This window comes from Symphalangus syndactylus, chromosome 23, assembly GCF_028878055.3.
Source record: "Symphalangus syndactylus isolate Jambi chromosome 23, NHGRI_mSymSyn1-v2.1_pri, whole genome shotgun sequence".
In the NCBI taxonomy this organism is placed as follows: Eukaryota; Metazoa; Chordata; class Mammalia; order Primates; family Hylobatidae; genus Symphalangus; species Symphalangus syndactylus.
Window position 1 is genome coordinate 20,680,873 of NC_072445.2, and position 25,113 is coordinate 20,705,985.

At 41.4% G+C, this 25,113-nt stretch overlaps 1 protein-coding gene across 3 annotated transcripts in view; it reads right to left on the minus strand.

Moving 5' to 3' along the window:
- Positions 1 to 615: 615 nt before the first annotated feature.
- Positions 616 to 25,113, minus strand: part of ADGRF5 (adhesion G protein-coupled receptor F5) — a 101,936-nt gene continuing 77,438 nt past the window's right edge. For 2 of the 3 annotated variants that reach the window (XM_055263859.2, XM_055263858.2), the window contains exons 11-21: positions 20,183 to 20,353; positions 17,228 to 17,437; positions 15,274 to 15,486; positions 13,387 to 13,542; positions 11,167 to 11,375; positions 9,001 to 9,180; positions 6,445 to 7,839; positions 5,187 to 5,228; positions 5,039 to 5,098; positions 3,990 to 4,074; positions 616 to 2,090 (exon numbers count right to left, since the gene is read on the minus strand). In XM_055263859.2, the coding sequence (XP_055119834.2) occupies positions 2,011 to 2,090; positions 3,990 to 4,074; positions 5,039 to 5,098; positions 5,187 to 5,228; positions 6,445 to 7,839; positions 9,001 to 9,180; positions 11,167 to 11,375; positions 13,387 to 13,542; positions 15,274 to 15,486; positions 17,228 to 17,437; positions 20,183 to 20,353 (2,801 nt within the window). In that variant the 3' untranslated portion in view covers positions 616 to 2,010. Of the gene's footprint in view, positions 2,091 to 3,989; positions 4,075 to 5,038; positions 5,099 to 5,186; positions 5,229 to 6,444; positions 7,840 to 9,000; positions 9,181 to 11,166; positions 11,376 to 13,386; positions 13,543 to 15,273; positions 15,487 to 17,227; positions 17,438 to 17,594; positions 17,715 to 20,182; positions 20,354 to 25,113 lie in introns of all 3 variants that reach the window. The other variant, XM_055263857.2, reaches the window with a different exon arrangement.

Genomic DNA, 25,113 nt, shown 5'->3' on the forward strand with positions numbered 1-25,113 from the left:
TAACTCCAGGAACCAAATTAGTCAAAGGCCTTCTTTCTCTAATTCTAATTCAAGGGATTTCCCCCAACCCAACCTGTCTCCATCTTCTTAGTACCAAGCTCTGCCCAAAGTTGATCATTCCTGAAGAACATGGCATGCACTTATAGCATAGCAATGATTTCCTTTAGGGACTTTCAGTAATGCACCATTCATTTGGGACAGGGATGTGACAATTCTCAGGCAAATGTGGGAGTAGATGTCTACGTCATTTGTGAATATGTAGAAATAAAGAGTTTATTTACATTAACTGTCCCACCTCTGTCCCATACCTCTCCTTCCCCATGAAGAAAAGAGAGGCAGAAGTAGAATTTAAACTTAAAAATAAAAAGAAGATATTTTAAAGGATTAAAATATTAAAAGAAAACCCCTTGGAACCACAATAAAGAAATGGCTACTGAATCTCAGCGTCTTTTGCCCCGTCTTCCTAACAGCTGGGCCCATTTATGTTGCCACACAGCTCACATATCCTGAGTAGCCCCACATCTCCATTTTTGTCTCATTCTCCTTTTGGGATCGGACTTTTATTTGCAATGTAGGGTTGCAGTATCAATAGCACATGGTTAACTCTAATATGGATGCAATTTTCATAAATATTTATATTTTTTAATGAAATACACACCAAAAAAAAGCACACATGCAGATAATTCACAAACAATCAAATCCTTGGGAAAGGCTCTGCCATTTCTTCAACAAGGTCAAGTATCATTAGGAGCACACAACAACCGAATGTAAAATTTCTTTCCAGGAGCTTTCCAAGTGGTTGGAATAAACACAACTTAGACCATGCAAAACTCTTAATGTATATTGATCTGGGAACTTAAAGATGGAAACAGAGAATACATAGGGAGCTATGCAACACACCAAGGGCCATTATCCACAATAACAGTGACAACAGCAATAATAATATACAATGCTGTAAGATTATCAAAATCTATTCTATAATGCACAGAGAAGTACCTGCTTGAAGCCATTAAATATATGACAGGGTCTGTCTTGAGTGCAATATATCAAATTTGGCAATTGAAGGGTATATAAAATGTATATTTTTTGCTTTCAAAATGTGGAACAAACTAAAATATAAGGCTTTTCTGATAAACTAAAAATTTAATCAGCACTTGGATCTAATGACATATCTTTATAATACTTCCTCTGCAGATACATTCACTTAGTTCAAAGCTTAACATACAAAGTTAGCCTCAGGAGAATCATATTTCCTTCCATTCATTTCTTATAAATATTGTTATCCACTTGAAGTCGTTCTGATGAAGGAATTTCCTCCCTATTTTTTCAGCCTTTTTTTCCTCCTCTTAGCTAAGAAGACATCAGGAAGATACTGCCCAAAGTATTAGTTCCCCTGACTTACTTTCAGTTTCCATTTTTGAGCCATTAAAAAAAAAATTCTCAATGTTGCACTATCTGAGTGATTATACTAGATCATTAACATAGAAATCTTACAACGTGGCCCTTAATGTTGTTTGTCTTTATTTGTTCCTGTTTTCATCTTTCTCTTTTTCTTCTTTTTCCCTTTCTCCCTGTTTCCCTCCCTTCTTTCCTTCCTTTCTTCCTTCCTTCCTTCTTAGAATTCACTGAAGTATTTCCTAGATAGCCTTTTACTTACTACTTTAATCAAAGCTTATCTTTGTGCCCAATGTGTAAAAAGTGAAAATGTCTCTTCGAAATTCTATATTACAATATAGACAGAGAAGTTGGGCCTTGGGGGCTTGAGTTTCACTTAAATACTATACACATGTGGTATCACACAAGGGGGAGGGGGAGGGAACAAACATAAACATAACAATTATTTTTAGTCTGTCTTTACAAAAGAAAGCCTCTTCTCTATGAAAAAGTCTTTTTGGCATCTGCTCCCAGAAACCTGCCCCGAGAACACGTTCCCCATTGCTTTGCAAGGATCTCTTTTTAAAAGCACAACCACTGTCCCCGGGAGGTCACGTAGGTTGGATTATCCTGTTCTTAGTTGAGCAACGAAGAAGCACTGGATGAGTTTTCCAGGGATGAGCTGGTTGCTTCTGGGGTGGAAACATTATACGTTCCTGAAAAACAGAGCAGCAACTCAGCCTTGCAGACAAGCCATCATGAACTTTGGGGTGTGAACATCTCCTAAGGGACCCAGGGGAGCAGTGGTCCAGGCGCCAGGTAAGCTCGGCCATGCCTGGAAACCAACCCATATCTGCCCTCCTCCCAAGACCCAGAAATGCCAGAGAACTAACAGAGCTGTCGTTCTCATGCATGCATGGCAGCCAACAAGCAGTCACTACCTCATATCATACTAGCAGCCAGGTGTCTACAGAGGACAGGAAGATCTCAAGGTGGGAAGCCCTCCACATGCCATCACATGCATGGTCTGGGAACATCTGCATGAGGGAATCTCCCTGGTCCTCTTGGGTTGTGGTGACTTGGGGAAGCTCTTGGGAGGGACTTAGAGGCTCTACTGAAGGTGGAGGTTTGTAAAGGGAGTAAAGGGAAAGGAAAGAGAAAATTATAGGGGGAGAAAAGGCAGGACCAGAAAAGAAGCAGGAGTCAGGAATGTCAACAGAACTGCTGAGAATCAGCGCAGCAAGAAAGGCAGCCTCGGAGCAACTGCAAAGGCTTGTGTCTGCGGGGAGGTGGGGACTGTGCACAGGGAGTGGGTGGAGAATGTGTGTCGGGCAAGAAAAAGGTTGGAGTGCCCACCCTACCATCAGATTGCTGAACTGCCACCGCTAACAAGGTTTCCGTCATGGCCTGGGGGGATCTTAGGGGCTGCTGGCAACATAAACCAAAGTTACGGTGCTTATGGGGCCCCCAAACATGCCCAGTTGGGACTTTCATAATCAGAAGTGAAGGTTCATCAGTTTCATAAGTAATTCATCAGATTGAAGCAGAAAAAAACCTAAGTCCTCTGGAATTTTAACAGTTATAGGCATTCACAAAATTTGCTTGTATATGAAAAGCCTTCATCTGGAATATTGATGCATTTCTCAACTCTGCATTTATGAGATCTGTTCAGTTTCAAAAAGCTAGAAGAAATCCTGGGGCTTATTTTCCTGTGGGGGAGGGATGGTGGCATGAGACAGGGGTTTCAATTTGCTAGAATAGCTGAGGTCTGTTGCCCAAAGTTATTAATTCCATTCATTTCATATCTCCAAGGTAGAAATCTAACTGTGAATTTTTTTTTGAGTGAGCTACTGTGGCCTTTGCCAATTTAATCAATAACAGCAGGGTTGACTTAAGCATCAGCAACACCACCACTACCACTATCGGCGTCATCACTAATGCTGAGTAATTACTATAATCCATGTGCCATACTAAGCACTTTATGTATATTTGCTTATTTAATCCTTACAACTCTATGAAGTCATAATTATTACCCTATTTTATAAATGAGGAAGCAAGCTCAGAGAGGTAATATTTCTAACAGAATAGCTAACTTGGGTGATCCCTTATGTAATGCATGCACAGTTCTATACACTTCAATGTGTAACACAAACACACTTTATAAAAAGAACAAAAAAGGGAAACAAACCTACATAGTGAGATCCTGTAGTCAGATTTTCTAAATGTATTCTTTGCTGCCCCATAACCCTGAAACATGACCTATCTACTCTTATTTAACACAATTTGAGAGGAACTCTGTGTTTGACAAGGCCAGCAATTTACAGTTCTCATTTTGTTGGATGACATTTTGACAGATAGCTCTTCAAATCATTGTCTAGATTCTCCAAATCTTATTCTTTATGAGTTATTATAAGTTGCTTAGCAAAGGCAGCTGCCCTCTGTACCCACTTTTTGGTGATTTGTGAAAATGTAAGTTTCTCTATTTAACCTCTACCCCAAAAGAGGACATTTCAGGTAAATGCCATGAGCGGGGCGAAAGAGTAGGGGTGTTGAGGCTCCCCGTTTGAGCAAATGTGCTCTGGACAAGCAGGGAGAAGCTAGAGGCCACTACTCACCTGTTTTACCAAACAAATTGTTAAATCTCCTTGATATTGGAGAACTCATAGAAAACACAGGTGTGGATGAACCCAGGGATGTTGACTAGAAGAGAGAAAAAAAAGGGACAATCACAAAGCAAAATTTTTTTTTTTTTTTTTTTTTTTGAGACGGAGTCTCGCTCTGTCACCCAGGCTGGAGTGCAGTGGCGCGATCTCGGCTCACTGCAAGCTCCGCCTCCCGGGTTCACGCCATTCTCCTGCCTCAGCCTCTCCGAGTAGCTGGGACTACAGGCGCCCGCCACCACGCCCGGCTAATTTTTTGTATTTTTAGTAGAGACGGGGTTTCACCGTGGTCTCGATCTCCTGACCTCGTGATCCGCCTGCCTCGGCCTCCCAAAGTGCTGGGATTACAAGCGTGAGCCACCGCGCCCGGCCCACAAAGCAAATTTGTGGGACCAAAGCTGTTTCCATCTCTAGGAGGATTGATTTTCCACCCTCTAGTGGTCACTGCCGGCATCTCTAGTCCCACTCCCAGAGGTCACCTTAAAATACTGGAATCTTATCATCTGTATTAGAAAAATAACTGTCAAATACAAGTTTTATTGTTTGTTAGGCTTCTAGTATTTTCTGACATGTGAAACGCAGTCAGATATATCCAAGGGCAATAGTTATGTTCCAAAATGAACTATAGAAAATTCTATCCATTATTATTCTTCAACTTGTTTTCTCTAATGCCTTGAATCACCCCAGAAGATTGCTTCTCATTGAATGCTTGATTTCAACCTCAAGTTTATATCATATATTATTTTAAACCCTATTTAAATATGTGGAGTAGCATCTCAGTGACAGCTCTATGGCTCTATTTAATAGGCAGAATGACTTGAGAAGCAAAAACAATGGAATGATCTATGCCAAATATAGCTGTTGAGGGAGACAGGTTTGAGGATGCAATATATTTAGCCTAATTGATGAAAATCCCAAAGAAAAAATTTAGTACCTGTACTTCAGAATGCTAGTGGAATACATGAGGTTATAAAATGAAAAGTCTCTGCAGAGAAAAGGTTTACCTTTGAGTGCTGTGAAGACCATCTCGACAATGAAAACTTATTCAGCAAAGCTTCCTGTACCTGCATGTTAAAAAGAAGCTATCATAACTTCAACATGCCACAAGCACTTCAGGCTTTTCTAGAAATATGAAACTGCCATTGCTCTTACCTTCAGATCCCAGAGGCATCCAAAGAGTAAAATGAATAATCCCTGAGGAAAAAAAGATTAAAAAGTGCATTTTAATTATAGTCTATTGTCCAGCAAAAGAGAAAGTACTGTTAACTTGGTGTTAAATTTGTACTACTTCTTCTTCCATCTGAGTTTATGGAATGAGTCCAGTACATGATACTGTTCAAAGAGAGGCATTTGGTCCACACCAAGGGACTCTAAATGTTATGCTGCTAGGAGGATACTTTCTATTTTCCCATTTTCTTTTAGTTGGGAACTGGAGGTCCTGTTGGTTATGCTATTAATACACCTCTTGTGTCTACAATATTCCTTACATAGCTGCGATAAGAATCTGGGCTATGGGGTGAGATAACTAGTTCCTTCCAAATGAGGCATATCATGAAGCTCATTACATATGAACTTCATAGCTTGGAGACACAGGCCCAGTAGCAGAAATCAAGGTTCATATGTTCTTGGCACAAGCATCCTGAAGGCAGTATCTCGAGTGCGCCTCCAGCCTCTGCCTCTTCCCAGGCTCACAGTGGCCTCAATCCTTGCGCAGGTTTGTTCTATCCTTACCACCTCTCCATTGGGTGAAACAGAATTAATCACTTCCTTCCTTGTGCTTTAAAGGCTTGCAATCTATACCTCTGTTATAGTTCTTCTAACAAACTGGCCTGCACTGTAATTAGTTATGTGCTGCAGGAGAGCAAAGAAGATGTTTTTTCATTGTAGTATAATCAAGCAGATTGTCTGGCATTCACAGGACATTCATTCTCTGATTTTTGATGTTTCCATAGAAGCTGCTATGTGGTACATAGGATTTATTTCATTCAAATGATTATCGAGAACCTACTCTGTGCCAAGGTTTCTATCAGGCACAGAGGTATAGTGATGAACAAGAAAGGGGCAGTCCCTGTCCTCACAAAGACAGGATTTTCATTTAGGACATAATAGACTGCATCAAGATAATCTTAGACAAATGGGGATTTTCCTTTTACTAGTGTAATCAGGGTATTTAGCAGAGACTGGCAAATGACACTAAATTATAATGTAGGTGATAAAAAGCATGAGGTTCCATAGGATCAGAAAAATGTGTCCTTTCCATCTCATTGAGTTCTCATTATTACTGCTCTTTAGAGCTGAGGCTTCCTCTGAGCTGAAATCCTTCCCCATTCCTACTCTTGTTTGTGTTTCTACCATTAATTTGTCCTACAGGAATAAAATCTTCCTGAAAGCTCCACACTGTGAAACTCACCTGGAAGACATTGAGGATGGCAAATATGATATGGAACACGAGGTTGGTCCCTGGGAACACAGTGGTGAGACCAAAACCCCAAGTGAGGCCCAAGAGTGGCGTGAGGACCCCAATGCTCTTGCTGATCTGAAACAGGCTGCTCTTCTCCTGCTTGCATGGCTTGTCTCCAATGGAAGGCCTCAGGATCTTGGTGATGACCACAATAGTGATGGTTATGTTCACCACCACAATGATCAGTGCTGGGATGGCGAAAGCCAGCAGGGCCTTGGTGTCCTCCCAGTTGAGCCAACAGACATTCTTCCTCGTATAGACTTCCCGGGGCTGGGTGGCTCCCAGCGTGATGACCGAGATGGCAAGTGGGCAGCCATAGCCAAGACAGAAGGCAATGGCTTTCTGAGTGGACCTGCTTGTTTCGTGCAGAATGAAAACCAGGCGATAGAACAGCATGAGGCCCAGTGTCAGCATCCAGAAGAAGACGCTGAGGTAGAAGAAGTGGATGAAGAAGGTGGCAGCCACACAGGCTGTCTTGCAGAGTATGTAGCGATTGTCCTGGATGGCAGCGACCACAATGAACCACGTGTTGGCGACCAGAAGGGAGGCAGCGATATTCACTATGCAGGTGTGGCGCATATAGGAAGTCCGGTTCTTTGTCACCGATTTCCATACCACGGCTTCCACAACTAGACAGGCCGCCAAGCTCAAGATGGAAAAGCCCACCCCAACATAAGAAATAATATCCAATAGTATTCCCAAGAGAGAACTAGGATCTGGGGAGTCAGGGGACATGAGGATGGAGAATGATGTTAGGTGGTCACAGATACAGGTGACATTGTCCCCATCACCTTCTTCAACATAGCACCCACTGCTGTCCCACCCCCCTGTGTTGTTGGCAAGCCTGAAGTTCCAGAAGACACATTTTGTTTCGCCGCCTGAAGGGCTGTTGTTCTTAAAAGTCATTGAAATCCTGAATGGCATAGTCATATTGTGGCTGACAGTGGTTGTCATTACTAAGCTCTCTGCAAAGTTATTTTCCTGGATATCCTGGGCAAGGATGGCTTGGAGAGTTGGGAAAGCCATGGTGACGATAGATGAATCCGACTGCAGGTTTTCTAGATAGCTCTTGTCAATGACCACATTGCCCCAGAGGTCAAAGTATGGGAAGACAAACCTCTGTTGATAGGTTTTTGGGTGGCTGGCCTTGATTACCATGCTGCTCATCTGCACATTAGTTTGGGAGAAGGACAAAGGAGGGCTATCTCCTGACTGTAATGCTTGGGAAAATCTTTCCACTGAATGTAGTAGCTGTGAACTCTGATTGGTCCATTGCTGTTGTAAAACCTTCCAGGTGTTCAAGACGGGCTTGCCAAGGATGACATTAACCGTAGAGAGCACGTGCTGAAAGTGAAATGATGTGGAGTCAAACTAACCAAATTCTTTCAATCATAGAAAAGAAAAAAACAACATCTTCCTAGAAACTGATTGCATAAAGGTAAGAGGAAAAGAGAAAACAAAAATGAGACATCACAGGCAGTGGGAATGTATGACCTTCTTATGGCAGAGTTTAGCAGAGAATGGGTCCCCAAGACTGAAAGATGCCAGTAAGCATTTAGCAATGGTGACAGTGAGAGTCACACCCACTACACACCTTACTCTCTAAGGTCAATTCAGCAGGCTGGCAGGGATATTTACTATTTTATTTTATTTTAAATCTGAAGCCTGTATTTGTAGTAGAGATAGGGTTTCACCATATTGGCCAGGCTGGTCATGAACTCTTGACCTCAGGTGATCCATCTGCCTCGGCCTCCCAAAGTGCCTGTAATCCCAGCTACTTGGGGGGCTGAAACAGGAGAATCGCTTGAACCTGGGAGCTGGAGATACATTTTTCCTGCTGCTCACTGCTCTCCCTGCTGCAGTCCCCTTTCTCCTGAGCACATGTCTGGTTACAGCTCTGGCCTTCCAAGACTGGTCCCGCCTCTAAGGCTTCAGCTCTCACTGGGCTCTGCACTATTTCCTCTTTTTCCTAGGGGGTGATAATGGCTTCTAAATATTGCTGGTCTCTGAGTGCCTCACCACCCCTGGTTTATTTGTTTGTTTGTTAACCCTGTCTTTACCTCTGTAGGTATCCCTTCATTAAAGTCTCTTTATTTGAACTCTTGTAGGTGAATTTTCTAACCCCCGAGAACCTCTATGCTTCCAGAACCTATCCTCCCATGATTCCTTTAAAGTTCACATTTAGTGCTAGAACTTTGAGAATATCATCTTGTATATTCTGAAGACCTTTAATTCCTAGTTTTTCTAGAAAGCGAGTATGAATTTATTCCATTTTAATGAAGAAAATAAAGCAGAGATTCACTAAGACATATTCTTAAGGGTCTCAGAATGAATACTGGAAACATTTCCTAATATCCTAAAAGCCATAGCTGGCAGAACTATCCTGAGCACTGCTCTGGAAAAGACAGAGAAGCTGCAATGGGGAGGAATTATGTTGCTTGAATACAAATTCTGAGGGGTGAAAAGGTAAGACCCAAAACTCCTGCAAAGGTTAAGCAAACTCACCATCATCATTTCTGAATTTACTTGGGTTGGAACTGTTGAGAGCAGATCAAGGATGTTAATAATGGCTCCCAGACTCCCAGGAGAAGAGCTGATTTCATGTTCCACTTTGTCTATGCTAATAGAAAGATCTTTCAGGTACGTAGGAAGGATCTCATCCTGAGAGGGGCTCTTGATCAAAGCCTAGTAAAACAAAAGCCGACACAAAAAAAATTTACCAGTCAATTCAGCTATCGAATCCAGCTGATCCATTCCTGGCAAAATCTTTTACATTCGTTGTTTCCTTTTTTGCTCCATTTCCATAAATATGTCCCATAAGATGATGTGCTTATCCCTTAAGCACTCCATGCATGCTCTTCAGAACAGAATGTGACATAAGGCCACACACAGAAGGGGAACAAACATATATCAACCTGATAGCTAACTGGAACAAAAAAGGGAAGCTAGATGTGATGGCTAGAGAAGTAGGTTAAAGTTGAATGCAATGGTCACTTGGATAGTTGGCATAGAAACATAGTTGCCACTTTTTGGATTTCCTCGTATCACTTACCCTGCCGATCATTAAAGTGACTGACTCTTCCAATTTTCCAGGGACTGTTCTGGTTTATACCTTTTCTCCTAGTGTAATTATTAAGAGTGCCCTCTTATATTCTCAAAATGTGTCCCGACTTGGATGATAGATTATATGATCACCCTACCTGTATGATTACACTTCTGCTTTCTAACTCTCTCTTAATTAATTGCATAGAATAGCTCAAATTCTGTCTTCTATGAAAAGCATTTGATAGATGTTCCAACCCAGGAAAGTTCCTTCCTCTGAATGCATAAGTGCTGGTTTTATATAACATACTTTCATTTGTGGCATCTCCAGTAGTGTCATCTTGTGTTGTAATGTTAATATTGCTCCAATTAAATTATAAGCTCCTTGACAACATGGACCATGTGCTACATTTCTTTACATTCTTCTCATTCCCATAATTCCTAACACAGTACAAGTCATATAACTCAGCACACAGTAAGTATCCAGTAAGTATATGCGAATGCATAAATCAGAAGAAGCATGAGAGATCAGTGTGATCCTTTTCCATTGAAAATGTATGTAGGTATCTAGAATTGGGACTTGGGCCCACATGGAGTTCAGATTACAATTTCTATTTTTCTTCATTAGGGTAATTTATATCCCTCATGCCTCATCCATCAAGGTCCAGCTCAGATGCCTTTTCTTTTTCAAGCAGATCTTCTTAATTTATCTTAGCCAAATTAATGTATACATAACTACCCAATTCGATTATATTCTTTATCAAATCAGAGACCAAGATCTGATTTGGCCCATTTACCTTGATAGCACCTATAATCGTGCTTTGCACATAGTAGATATTTTAATATCTTTGGTGTGAGACAAGAGGAGAGATAGAAGTTAATTAGACAAAACACAAATAAGTATTACATTTTTTTTCCAATTATTTTCCCAGTGGTGAAAGAATTTGGAATTGGTTGTCTGAAGATGTCATCATTGGCTATAACCTCACCAGTTGCATCACCAGAATTTTTTTAATGTAATTCATGGAATTTTAGGAGTCTAACAACAAATTGAATGTGGAGGTCCCATTTTTTTACACTGACAGAAGGAAAAGAACTTCTGCCCTGTTACATAGCGGTAACCCATTATTGTAGGTAAGAGAGGCAGGGTAGTTCCTTCTTCAAAAGCACAAGTTACTTCCAAGTAGTCAGAAAATCTCATACCTGTAAGAGCATCAAGCCCAGCTATTTTTTTTTAAAGAAATTGATGAAGCTTGTTTTTTTTTTTAATATTGCTCCTTTTCCTGAAAGTATTATAGCAATTTTCTTGATATCAAAATTACTCAAAGGAGAGCAATGAGAGAGAGGATAATACCGCTGCCCCCGGAGTATGGAACACATGGTACTGAGAAGTCAAGGTTAAGGTATCTAGCTGGTCCGAGAGCAGAACACGTACTTAATTGTCTTAGTATTTGATTCGAGGCATTTTTTTGCATTTCTAGGGTTGCATCTCCTTTGGAAATACACAAATAAAAGTAGTTTTGGAGCAACACAAAGCAGCCCCAAACCCATTTTGCTAAGTGCTGAGAAATATGATCAGCCAGACAGATCACCCCACCAAGAGCTCAGAGTGGAAGCTTTAAGGATCACCTTAGCCATCTGGAGCAGACTGTTTATTGGGGCAGAGATGCAGTCATTTCTCTTCTCCTCCCACTGGGAGCCTACACATTTGTAAGTGATGATCCCGCCAACGGGACCGTCGGGGCTGCTGGGAACGTTCGAGAACCGGCATAGCTTCTGGATGACTTTCCCGGGCTCTCCGACACCTATTACGGGATCTTGGCATGTGATGTTTTCCCCTGTGTTGGAAACATTGAAATAAAAGGGATAATTGCAAGGAAGAGACAAGATAGTAGAAATACGGTCAGGCCAAGATAGAATTTTGATGTTTGAATTCATATTTCTCTTTACTTTCAGTCACCTTTTCAGAGCTACCCAATTTCTTAATTTTGCCCCGATTTTTCAAAGCCCCTCTCTGCTTTCCGCATGATTCTGACTTCTGTAATCTGAACTTCCTTTTCCTAACAGAATTTTATACCTTAATCTGGAGAGTCTCAACTGTGTCATATTAGAATCAGCTGGGGAGTTTTTGAAAACACCAGTGTCCAGGCTAAGTAAATTGGAATCGTCAGGGCTGGGATTTAGGCATCAGCAGGTTTTTAAGCCTCCCTGGTGATTCCAGTGTGCTGTCAAGGTTGAGAATCACTGCCACAATCCAAAAACATAATTGGTAGTAGGAACTCCAGGTACCCATGACCTGAATATTCTAATCAATATGTTTAAGATTTGTTCCTTCTGTTTCCCTTAGAGGTGATTCTATTTCACCTCTTCTCATGACCAGGCAAGGATGGGGAAATGACACTTGCTGTGGAATCTCTCATGTCCAGTGGACCCTGACTCTGATGAGACCCCTCCCTCACCAACATTTTTCTTTAACGTTAAGGTCTCAACCACTGTATACAAATCTTAAATAAGTAATGTTCTACAAGGAAAAAGAAGCGAAACCATATTTGTATAAAGAAAGAGGAGAAGAACAAAGATAAATGAATAAAATATGTTGGCTAAGATGAGTGACGGAGAAAAGAAGAGGTGACCTTTGCTGCACCCCGGAGGGGTTGTACTTGTGCATGGAAAGGTTGGGTGAACTTGACTCTAAATTGTTTCCTGTTTTGGTGCCCAGGGGCTGGTTGCCAACATGTGAGAATGACCACAAACTATTCAGTAAACTCAAACAAGCTTGGTGATAATGATCCTTTGTCTATCACAAGTCCTGTTGCTGGGAAGATTTAAGAGGACGAGGAGTTGCTTACGGTAGAAGCCCAGGGTCATCATTTATCTCTTGCCTTAACATATAAGATCCTCTCTTAAAATGACCTTGTATTAGGATGATCTATCCCTCCCTGCTGCTGAGGGGAGCTCCCCAACATGGGCTAGCATAGCAATGACTCTGTAAATCATGACCTTTCACCTCAAAGATATTATGTGATGGCAAATTGACTCAGTGGTGGCAAAGGATGGGAAAGGCAGCTGCCTATTCTCGAGATTAACTGTTTTCATGTAGCTCTTTCTCAGAAAAACAGTGCAGTGTGGACACCTTTCCTTTGCTGAAACCTCAAAGGATCTCAACCACGTTGATACTGTCCACTCCTATCCGCCTGGTGAACTCCTTAGCCCTGTCAACTCAGCTAAAGTCTCATTTCATCTGCAAGGCTTTCCTGATCACTTCTTCCCCACCTGCCTTCAGCAGAGCTAAGCCACCCACAACATTTCTATTTAGCTCTTACCATATTACATGTAATAACTTTCTTTTTTTTGAGACAGAATCTCTCTGTCGCCCAGGCTGGAGTGCAGTGGCATGATCTTGGCTCACTGCAACCTCCGCCTCCTGGGTTCAAGCGATTCTCCTGCCTCAGCCTCCTTAGCAGCTGGGACCACAGGTGCATGCTACCATGCCTGGCTAATTTTTTGTAGTTTTAGTAGAGACGAGATTTCACCATGTTAGCCAGGATGGTCTTGATCTCCTGACCTCGTGATCTGCCCACCTTGGCCTCCTAAAGTGCTGGGATTACAGGCATGAGCCACCGCACCCAGCCAATAACATTTTTTATCACATAGATTTCTTCCCTAGGCTTGAGGCCAGGGGACATGGCTTATTTCTTTTCTTTTAAATACTCCCATGGTGAGCCCAGGGCCTACCACAGTGAGGGTATTTAACATATGTTTATTGAATGGGGATGAATGAAGGAGTGAATAAATAAATAAGTCCCTGCCCTGACTATAACATCTTAAAGTAATTTAAAACGTTCTTACCAGGAACCAGATTCAGCTTCATAGATGGGCTCCAGACTGAATTATTAGCAGCATTGGTAAAGTGACAATACACATCAACAGTTTTTGAACACCAGGAAACTGAGTTTGCATTGAAATTGTGTTTGTAGCACGTTTGTTTTTCGTTAACTTCTTTTGCTGAAGACAGAATTATTGAAAGAATTAAGTCGCAACATGAGTCTCTAATGTACAAACTGTGTTAAGATAACCTAATATGAATAAACCTGTCCAAGCTTTCCCCAGGAATGTGCCACATTCATTTTTAACAGGTTTTACCTCTGGTTCTTGAAGTATGTAAGCCCACATTTGCATGTGTGCTAGTCAAAACTTCTCCTCTACCATTCATGATTCCAAGTCACACATTTTTAACATTCAGAATGCCTTTTCAGCATCCCACAAATCCTTCTCCCTATCTAAATTTCATCATGCTCTGAGCATTTATCCTATTCTGCCTTTACCATATTGGTATATAGTCACCTATTCATGAGTTTGTCTTCTCTACTAGACCATAAGCTCCTGGAGAGATAGTACCTTGTCTTATTTATCTTTCCATCTCCTGGAGCTCAGCTCAGGATCTGGAGCATAGAAAGCACTGAATGTATGCATATTAAACACAGAATGTTGAAATGTTGCATATGTCAAAATCCAGATTGATTATATCCCTCTACCATGCAGCCTTCTTTAAAGACTACAGTATTTATTGAGTCCCCACTTTTCTGAACTTCCACTGTTTTTTCAGTCTGTATTATTCTATTTGGATATTTTATATTATATGCATTGCCTTTCATGGCATGGGCCCTTCTAGATATTAAAATATGTGCCCCACTTCTTTTTTCTCCCTTTCATTGCCTACCATGGTGTCTTGCGTTGAGTAGGTCCTCCAGAATAGTTATTGAAAGAATGAATGAGCTTGTAAATCCCTCATGAAGTTATCTGTGTTTTGAGATTTTGGGTTGTGAGCTCATGCTGGTTGACCTTAATCTCTGGGAATCCCTAGGGATCTGGATTAAGAGCACCATCTACCAGACAGACTTTGATTTTTTTTTTTCTCTTTTTGCTGGTTGACATAGGGTGCTACCAATGGACAACTTTAAACTTAGGTTGGCACTCCTGAACCACAAAGGAAAGATAAATTCAAAGCCCAAAACCGAGTGATGGCAGGACAACTATATTTCTGGGGGGACACATTTTGTCCACTCAGAGATGAGGCCGAGGTCTCAACTCTGGCAGATGAGTTTTGTTCTCCTAGCTTAGTCTCTTACTGAATGTGTCACTTTTTGAGGGTCTTGACGTTGTGTCAATGGGGTGTTGAGTGCCCCATTGTGTGTTTAGGGAGCACAGTCTTTACTTTTATGCCCTCTGGAGCCTTAAAACCCAAGGTTCTGGATTTCTGATATTGGCAAAAGCCCATAGGGAAGCTCCAGCATTAGTTAAAACATCATTTCTATTTTATTTTCCTCTATTTTTTTGGCACTTGGTTATTTCTCGCACTTTCTTACATGCTCAATTATGCATTTAAAAGGATTTTTGTGGCAGTTTTGTGGCATGCAACTTTATAGCATGGAGGAAAAGACTGTTAGATTATCTAGTCTGCCATATTCCTAAGAAGATATCTCAATACTTTCTTCAACTTCTCCCAATTAATAAAAAAAAGGTTCCACCATTGCAAACTCCCAAGATTGTACCACAAACCAGTGAACCACTAGCCACATAGCAAAATAGAAGGTAACAAAGACTCATGGGATTCTGCTCTGTCGATTCTATCTCTGATACAGTCCTATGTCTCTTGATCCCTATTTTAAGAGTAAATTTTTAGACTCCACTTATGTGAAATAATATACCCTAACAATTCAGCAATCAGCATCTTACCAGCAGGAAGGGACAAGGAATCCATATGGAAAGTAACTTTGTAGTCTCCATCCTCCTCTATGCAGCACTTGATGTGATGGGAACCACTGCATGAAACAGTAGCTTCCAAAGGATCAACCATGATGTTCAGCTTTAGAGGCAGCTGGTGAACAATGACGTCTTTGGTTGCAATACTGTATGAATTCTTATATCTAAATATGCAGTGATAGGTTCCTGAGTAGAAGACAGCAAAAATGAGATGGAATGAAATAATTGCCCTTCAAAAGCGTTTGCTGGGAAGGTTAAGAAGAGGCTTAATTTTCCCTCTCAAGCTTTAGTAAAGGAATACCACAACTTCCTGGACACTGGAGGAAAAAATGCTTGATTGATTCCGCTCCTGGGTTCTACATGCATTTGAAGGACTAACCAATGACCACGTAAATATGCACTTACTTTCAAATAAAATTAAGTGGCTTATTCAAGGCCAAACAGCCTGTTAGAGGCAAAATTGGATTTCAAACCAGGTTTTCAATTTCTACTCTAAGGCTTTTCTACCAACCCAAGGAATAAATGGGAGTTTTGGCGTGTGCAGAGGTGGGGAGTTTTTTGAAAATAATTCTTAACCTGATGGAACACTGTGGTGTTATGACGCCCCTGTCTCCCATCTCTAAGTGAGCAGGCCCCTGCTCACCATGGCCCCAGAGGACAAGTCATCATTTGGGCAGCTGCCATGGAGACATACAGCAAGATTACAACGGCACCTACAGTTAAGTAAGACCCTTCAATTTTCTTTACATTGCTTCCCTTTGCCCCAGCTCTGGAAAAGTCAGAAGCAGCAGCTAACCAGAGGGTGAACGAGGAAAGTAAGGAAACTCCTTTTTAATTCCTGCTCGGGGGAAGAGGGAATTTAGATTGAATATAAAATGACAGTGTAGTAGATTTAGATGAGAATATGACTTTTCAGTAACTGATTATGGGACTGTTTAATAGGTTAATGTGACTGGAAAAGCTAAAATTCTTCCTAGGTTATTGGCTTTTAGTAGGAAAGAGTAATTGTACAGAGCAGCATTGAGGTCAGCCTGGAAGAAAAATACTTCCATTTCCTGACTGTATACTACCAAGTCCAGCCCAAACAATAACTAGCTGTTTCTACAATGTTGCCTAGGCCTTATATGAAAATATAAAGAAGACATGGGACTCACAGAATCTAGACTGATTAATCTCATAGTTAATGAAAGGCTTCAGAGAGGAGTGGCTAAGAGTTGACCGCTGGAGTCAGTCAATCTGAGTTCGCATCCTGGCTCTGCCACCTGCCAGATGTATAACCTTGGGTAATTTACTTAACTTTACTGAGTCTCAGTTTCCTCATCTGTAAAATGGGGCTAATAAAAACAGTATCCTCTAGGTTTATCGTTTCACATAAATTAATACATTTAAATACTTTGCATAGTGCCTATCACATAGTTAAGGGCTCAATAAATATGAGCTATTATCGTAGCAGTTCTATCTACCAATTTCCCTTTGCTTTCAAATATTTGCATTTCCTCACAAAACAAACAATGGATAGAGGTAAACAGGGAATTAAAATGTGTTCCTTTTTTTGGAACCAGGCTTATAAAATCTTTACCTAGCTGTTCTAAAGCACAGTCGGGTCAAACACTGCCGAGTGTCCAGTGAAAGTACTTTTAAAAACAATCCTCATAAGTTAATGGCAAGAGCACAGGGTCTGGAATTAGAGACACTAGTTCCATTCCTGGCTCTACAACTTAAGTTGTTTGAGCATATTTACTTTATCTGTAAATATGGAAATAATGGCATCTTCCCTCAAAGGAATGTTGCGTTAAGTGTGAAGACATATTGAATTTAAAGGGGTTGGCATAGGCATGTCTCAGAGAAGACCCTACACAGATGGTAACTATTATGCATGTTTCCAAGAGCTCAGGCAGTACAATGTGGTGTCCGGCTTTTCACTCACCATTCCACTCCCTGGTCGAGGTCTTGACTGTCAGTACTGATTCTGCTCCATCAGGATACCTCCTCGTGGTATAAAATCTTTGGTATATTTTAATTCCAGCAGAAGTGTTCCAATAAACCTCATCATAGTTACTCACATCACTGATGCATTTTATAGAAAAGTTTTGTCCCTCAGAAACAGAAATTGGGTCCGGGGTTATTGTTAGATTGGCTGAAAAAAGGCAAACAAAACAGACAAAAGAAAACTGACAACAAGTTCAATATGTCGTATCTCTGGGGACATTAACACATGAGTGAAACTTCAGAGAGGGACAGAAAAAAAAAAATGAACCATCCTGACTCTACTCATGTCAAGGTAGGATTGGTACCTTGCTGCTCCTGGGCTTTACTCGTTTCTAGGCTGTTCCTGGTGGTGCTCTGCACTGTACTCATTTCCATCACATGCCTTAGGACCTCGTGCACTTCACTTTTGTGGCTGGAATTATCTCCTGATGATCAGCAGGGTAAAAGGTTGCAAACTTAGGGTTGTCGCCTTATCCCAAGCTCCCCTCCAACCTCCTCTGTAACACCTCAAGGGAGAACAAATGGCCGGGTTCCTCTAACAATCTCAATCTCTACTCTTTCAAAATACTTTTTAATAATACCATATTGTGTATTATTTTCTCTCTTTTAATATCTCCCCTCCATAAAAATGTGAGCCCTCAAGGGCAGACCTGTAGCCTCTTTGTCTTTGCATCCCCAGTACCCAGCACTGGGTCTAGTACACAGTGAATGCTTAATAAGTGAAAGAGTGAATTCTGGAACTACATTTTAAGTACAAGAATCATGGACTGTATTGCCCAAATATAAGTTGGTTTAAAAGTAACGACTAAAAACACAATTACTTTTGCACTTACCTAATAATTACACCTGCACTGTCAGGTAAACCGGGATGTATGGGTATCTTAATTATAACTATATAACTACAGTAATATAAGTATTTATATGTAATTAATTTCACTATATATATACTCCTCTAAGAGGCTTCTCACAGGTTCATGAAAAATTACTAATCAAAAATATTAATAAGACTATTACAAATATAAAAGCTTATATGAGCCTCCCACTATTTTTGTCTAACTGTCCACTTCTCTTTGAGTATATCTTTACGTGGTCGATATTTCAAAACACCATTCACTTCAGTCTTCTATAAGTGAACAGCTTCATTTTGTGAGCCCACTGATGCTGGCCTACTTTCCCAATCAGTGTGAAATCTTATTATTAATAATATTATTATTATTTTCTTTTTAGAGACAAGGTCTCATTCTGCCACCCAGGCTGGCACAATCACGGCTCACTGCAGCCTCAACCTTCTGGGCTTAATCGATCCTCCTGCTTCAGCCTCCCAAGAAGCTGGGACTACAGGCACACACCACCATGCCTGGCTAATTTTATTTTTATTTTTTATTGGTAGAGACAGGGCTTTGCCATGTTGCTGGGGCTGGTCTCAAACTCCTAGGCTTAAGCCATCTGCTCACCTTGGCCTCCCAAAGTGCTGGGATTACAGGCGTGAGCCACCATGCCTGGCCTAAAAATCTTATTCTTAATCATAATCCAATGACATCAGGGCTTTTTACAGTTACCGTTTAGAAGCTGGGATTCAAATGTTCAGACACAGCCCAAAGTCACTCAAAGAAGGTGTAATGTGTCCCTGCATTGCCCTCCCCATCCATAGGCATCTTGAGGTGCCTCTCTAAGGCCGTCCCTATTTCTATGAGTAAAAAGAAAAAGGCTCATGGAACCATGAATTTGGTCCTCTTGATTCTCTGATGAGATTCCAAACTACCAGACTAGTGATTTTCAGCAAAGGCTTAACATTTCCCTAAGACAGGTCCCAGTTCTGTGGAGAGAGGTAAAGTTATGTTAAGTAATTTGGAGAAAGATTAGTTTTACCTGAAAGCATTATTTCCCTAGAAGAGCTCCTGAGTATTTTGAGCAATTTGCAGTTTTCTGTAGTGAGAACAGTTTTGATTATTTGAACATAACACAACTCTTTGTGTTAAAACTAGGAATGCAAAACTGTTCTACCTGTAGATATGTGATTATTATATAGCTATATATTATATATTATAGATATATATTAGATAGATAGATAGATTATGCCCACATAAACATAATCTTAATCTTTGTAAAAACGCTAAGTCACAATGGCAGAACACGTGAACAACAGTTAACAAGTATGGCTTATATCAGCCTTTCTCTAAACTTGTTCAAAGAAGGGTCTAATGATTAATCTAAATTGTTCATTTTTGTAAGACAGGTGGAAAAACAAGTTTGAATGTCCTCTTTTTACAAATGGGGTGAAATTATAATGCTTTATGATATAAGGAGAAATGACAATTTTAAGAAGCCTAACTAAACAATTAATTGAGAGACTAACAAATCACTCGTTCCAACCATAAAATAACCAGAAAGAATCAGATTATTAAGGCTTTCTGCAGCACTGTCTCTGGAAAAGGTGAAATGGGAGAAGAGGAATGAGGGAGGGTGTTGAGGGGTAGTGGGGGAGTGAGCCAGGCTGTTGGAATTCAAGAATGGGAGAATGAAGTAATGAGGGAAAAGGGGAAAATTAGGGACATTATCTTCATTACACATTCAATGATAATAGGGATAACCTGAGTGGGAAACCCTACTTCCCACTCCACCTCCTGCGTTACTCAAGAGAATGCCCCGGGGTTCCTTCCTGGGAACCACTGTGTCCTACCACAACCATCCCCAATTGTTAAAAGACTCCCTCTGAATTTAAATGGCAGAGAGGGAAATCCTTTTCTATCTCCCATTGTGTGATTTGCCCTAACCACGCTCCCTCTCTGTCCATTATTTTGCTCATAGGTATTTTCATAGCTCATAGTTCATTGGCAGCACTTCTTTAAGGTGGAATCTATTTATGGCTAAAAATTCTAGGGAGAGTCCTCACCCACAGAGATGAATGTCACTTTTGTGTTTGCACTGCCTCTGGCTCCGTAGGCACTGATGAACTCGCAAGTGTAGACGACTGTTGTTCCAGACGACCCGCTTGGGCACTGGGTTCCATCAGCCTTGAGGGTGTATCTGCTGCAGCTAGAATCTATGTCTGTCTCAGCGGTTCCTATAATGAGAAGCAAATTGTTGCCATCCCAGCTGGCTAACTCTTTTATTTAGTAGCAAAGAGGTCAAATCATTTTTTTTTTTTTCATAAAAGGAGTTACTATTTAAATAGATTTCTTCTCTGAATGGAGAGGAGGGGTTTATGGTGATTAGGTCTGCAGAGTCTGTATCCAGGTTGCCTGGCTTCAGATCCCAAACTCCATCACTTACTAGCAAGATATTGTTGAAACAGTCACTTAACCACCTTGTGCTTCAGTTCTCCAGATGTAAAATGAGGATTAATAATTGCAGTTACTTCCCAGGACCACCGTAAGGTTAAATGAGATAATATACATAAACTCTTAGAAAAGTACCTGACTGGAGCCTGCCCCAACAAAGACCATGAGTGATGGTTTTTCAAATGTGAACAATAAGAAAAGAGAAGCAAGCTGTTTGGGTATGATTTAACTGGAAGAACAGATGTCAGATTATTTAGATTATTATGATTATTAAAAAGGGGAAGAAGCAATACTGGGGCACCTGATATTCATCTTATTTGAGCATTTTTCACAGCATGTTCCCTGTTTAAATCTCTATGTTTTAGTGAAAACTTCAACTTCATGCATTCTCAGTTACCAGCAGGTTCCCCTTCAAAATAGCTCCCTTTCCATACCTTTCTTTCCTTTCCCAGAAATACCATGCCCTCCATGCCGTCCTTCCTCTTGCCTCGGGTTCTACAGCACCCTGTGGCTGATTTTTCCTACTGTAGTCCCTTTATTCTCCCTCCTCCCACCTTGCCTGCTGCCATGCACTCCTAAGGCAATCTTCAAACACTATCAATCTTCCGAAAATGAAGGAAAACGAATAAGCCTGTTGATTAGTTCCAACATAAATGTGTCTTTTTCAGCCCTGGCTGATCAATGATATTTGACATATTTTGATCAACATGTAACTAGCTTTACTCCCTAGACCCCAGAAACGTTGTTTGAAACACCAAACTGATTTCCCTCTTTATCTATCTTGATTAAATTACCTCCTAGCTCACAGACACGAGTGTCTGTGCCCAACTCTAAGGCTCACTCCTCCACTTACCTTTTGAAAATCCACTTCTTCTAATTCTTCCAGGACATCCCTTCATCCTTTGCCCTTTCTCACCCTGTGTCTTTAATCTTTCCTCCCAGATTTCCTCCACTTCAACCCCCAGATCCACTCAAGTCTCCCTTCCTGAAATGGTCTTTCACCAGTCTGAATGCTCCCTAGCCACCACTGCATTTCTTCCTCTCTTCATACCATGATTCTTCTGTGTTTGCCATCTCCAATTTTTCACTCCTGTTTCTCATCAAGTCTTTGTAATTGGCCTTCTTCACCCTCTCTTCTACCAAAAGTGTTCCTTTAAGGCCAACAGTGACCTCCCCTTTTCCATATCCAGTGGCCTCCCCTCATGCTACTTTGACTGCAGCATCCCATTCTCCTGACCACCTTCTCTCTGATTTGGCATGCTTGAGTCCTAGAAGTCTCCTGCCCCTCTTTTCTCCTCACCCCTCCTTCTGGGTCTCCCTCTCAGGCTCTTTTCCTTCATCCCCTTCTCAAAGGTTGCCCCTTTCCTCATCTTTTTCTCTACTCTCTCTGCAGGCAATCTCATCTCTACCTCTGGCTTCTAGTATAGCCCAAATTTGGATGACTCCCACTCTATTTCTAAGAGCAACGCTCCTGTTGGAAACTTTAGAAGCAAATTCCCAAGTGTTGCTCTGACATCTTCGGTACCTTCAACTCAGTTGGTCCATTTAAGAACTCATCTTTTTTCTCCCCAGATAAAACCTGTACATCTTCCAATGTGTCCTTTCTTTGCACTTGGCATTTCTCCAAATAAAAAATCTTAAATTACTTGCATGCACTCACCTTTTACCCCTACTCAGTCGTAAGAAACTTTTAGATTCCTCTTCTGAAATATCTCACTATCGTCTTACCCACTCCTACCCATGGTAACTTGCTCAGGCCCCATTATCTGTTGTCTGCCCATTACACGTGATTGTAGCTGAGTCTCTATTTTCAGTTATTTGCCCCTGCAATCTATTGGCTATAAGACCTTAAAACTTATTTTTCCTAAGTTCAGCTCTCACCATTTGATGTCCCTCTTTTTACCTTTAAAACCTTACCATTGCCTACAGAATACAGTAAAATCCCTCTTAGCCTGGTATATTCAATTATTCACAGTGTGATTCCAATCTGCTTCTCTTCTCTTTATCTTCTTCTATAGCTCTCTCTGAAAAATTAGATCATCTCCTGGGCTTTGAACATGCCCTGTAGCTTTGCACCTCCATGCCTGTGTTCACACCTGAAATATTCTCATTCCCTCTTCCCCCTGCTGACTCTTACTGATCCTTAAAGACCCATCTATCTCACCAAACTAATGTACAAGACAATGATCTATGCAAGAAGGAGTGTATAAAGAGATGTACAGAAATAAGGATAGTGTGCAGTGGGTAGGTTCCGTAAGAGAGAAGTCAATATTATGTAGATTAAAGGAGGGATGTTTAGTTGAGAGATTAGGGAAGATTTCAGAGAAGGGGAAGATTTGCTGTAGGCCTTAACAGACATTCAGGATTTTAATAGATAGAAATGGCGGCTGTAGTTCTGGTATGCGGTTGTATCTGGGTTGTGTGTGAGTAAATCCATACTCCTTGGAAAACTTGGCATTCCATCAAGCTGCTTCAGGGCCTGGGCTGTGTTGGGGGTGGAAGGATAATAAACTGTGTGGGCTCCAACCCCTTCACCCTTCTTCTAACCAGAGCAGCTCCACTTTGGTCTGCTTTACACATTAGATGTGCTCTCAATGACGGGCAATTTTGCCTGCCTGGAGGACATTCGGCAAGGTTTGGAGACATTTTTGGTTGTTGCAACTGGAGATGCTACTGCCATCTTGTAGGTACAGGCCGGGGATGCTGCTACATATTCTCCAATGCACAGTACAGTTCCACCCAGCAAAGAATTATCTGACCCAAAACATCAATAGTGCTGAGTTGAGAAGACTTGCATTAGACAGCCATGCAAGATTCTGCTTGAAAAATGGATTCTATTGTTAACTAAGAAAACCATTGTTATAAGCAAAAACACAGAAGCAGCAGCATGCAGGTCTTGTTCAGAGAACAATAACTACTTCTGTTAGGCTGAGATTCAGAGAAGGAGTGGAGAAAAGGCTCCAAAGAGGTGATAAACTCAGAAAACACAAGCAGGACTTCCAAATTGGCATCATTCACATTGTGTTTCCTACAACACCCCTGGGGCTGTGCAACCAGGCGCCCTGCATGGGAGGTACTGAATGCAGCTAATAAGTTGGTAGTTTGCTTTCTGGAGAAGACAAGGTATGCAATTAGAATTTTGTTGTCCAAAGTTAGATGACATCCCAGACCTTCCTCTATAAAATGGTGGTGATGGTACCTGCTTTGCAAGACTTCGGGTGGGGAGTGGAGAAAAACCAAGATGATAAATGTAAACATTGAAAGCAGAGTTGAGGCCAGGTGTGGTGGCTCCAGCCTGTAATCCCAGCACTTTGGGAGGCCAAGGTGGGCGGAGGTCAGGGGTTCGAGACCAGCCAGACCAACATGGTGAAACCCCATCTCTACTAAAAATAGAAAAATTAACAAGGTGTGGTGGCAGGCACCTATAATCCCAGCTACTCGGGAGGCTGAGGCAGGAGAATCTCTTGAACCCCAGGAGCGGAGTTTGCAGTGAGTCGAGGTCACGCCACTGCACTCCAGCCTGGGTGACAAAAGCAAGACTCTGTCTCAAAAAACAAACAAACAAACGAAAAACAAAACAAAACAAAAAAAAACCCAAAGTTGAATACATCGAATCTGCCACAATAACTATTTTGTGATCATGGTGATACCCTTAAAGAATACTCCTTCACTTTTTTCCCATGTAGGAGGAAATCTTCATTGAATTTTAGTTTCTTAAAGTTAGAAATTCTGCCATTGTTGATTATTTCCTTTCTGTCTCATCCTTTTCCAGAGTGCTTTGAATACGCAAGCATTTCTGAGAGGAGGTCATTCATTCATTCATTCAGTTCCAAATGCTCTGGGCAAATTCTTTTGCTTGACTGTGTTCCACAGACTTGGAAAAATGGTTGTTAGTAGAACTTGTGGAATTTGGAGAAGAGAGCTGCAGAGAGGAAGCAGCAAGGGCAGGAGAAAGAAGGGCAGGCTGCCAAGGCAGAGGCTAAATCCACCAGAGAAGCCACGGTGCAGGTCCCCAGGCGGCCAGCCCTGAGGCAGGAAATCCATTGTTCTGCAGTCATTCATCCCGCTCTATGCGTTTGCGCCACAGACTTCCTGATTCCTTTGCCAGAAGGCCAGGTTTCTCACCTTTCGGGGTTGAAAGCTTCTAAGCCAGTACCACAGGAATTGTGCAAGGTCTTTCTTCCATCTGGCAGTCCCTTCAGGATACCTACACCTCCTCTTCCTTAGAAATCAGGGAAGTGACTCCATGTATCATGTGTCAACATTTTCAACAGTTACCACATGCCTTTCTTCTGAGTACTTTAATGTCTAATACAAATGCTTGCAGGTGGACCATCCTTTGGAAATTACATGTGCTTAGGAAAATTTGCCTGTAAATTGATAGTTTTTGTTGTTGCTGTTGTTTGAGACAGAGTCTCACTCTGTCACCCAGGCTGTAGTGCAGTGGCATGATCTCCGCTCACTGCAACCTCGGCCTCTCGGGTTCAAGTGATTCTCCTGCCTCAGCCTCCCGAGTAGCTGGGACTACAGGTGCACACCACCA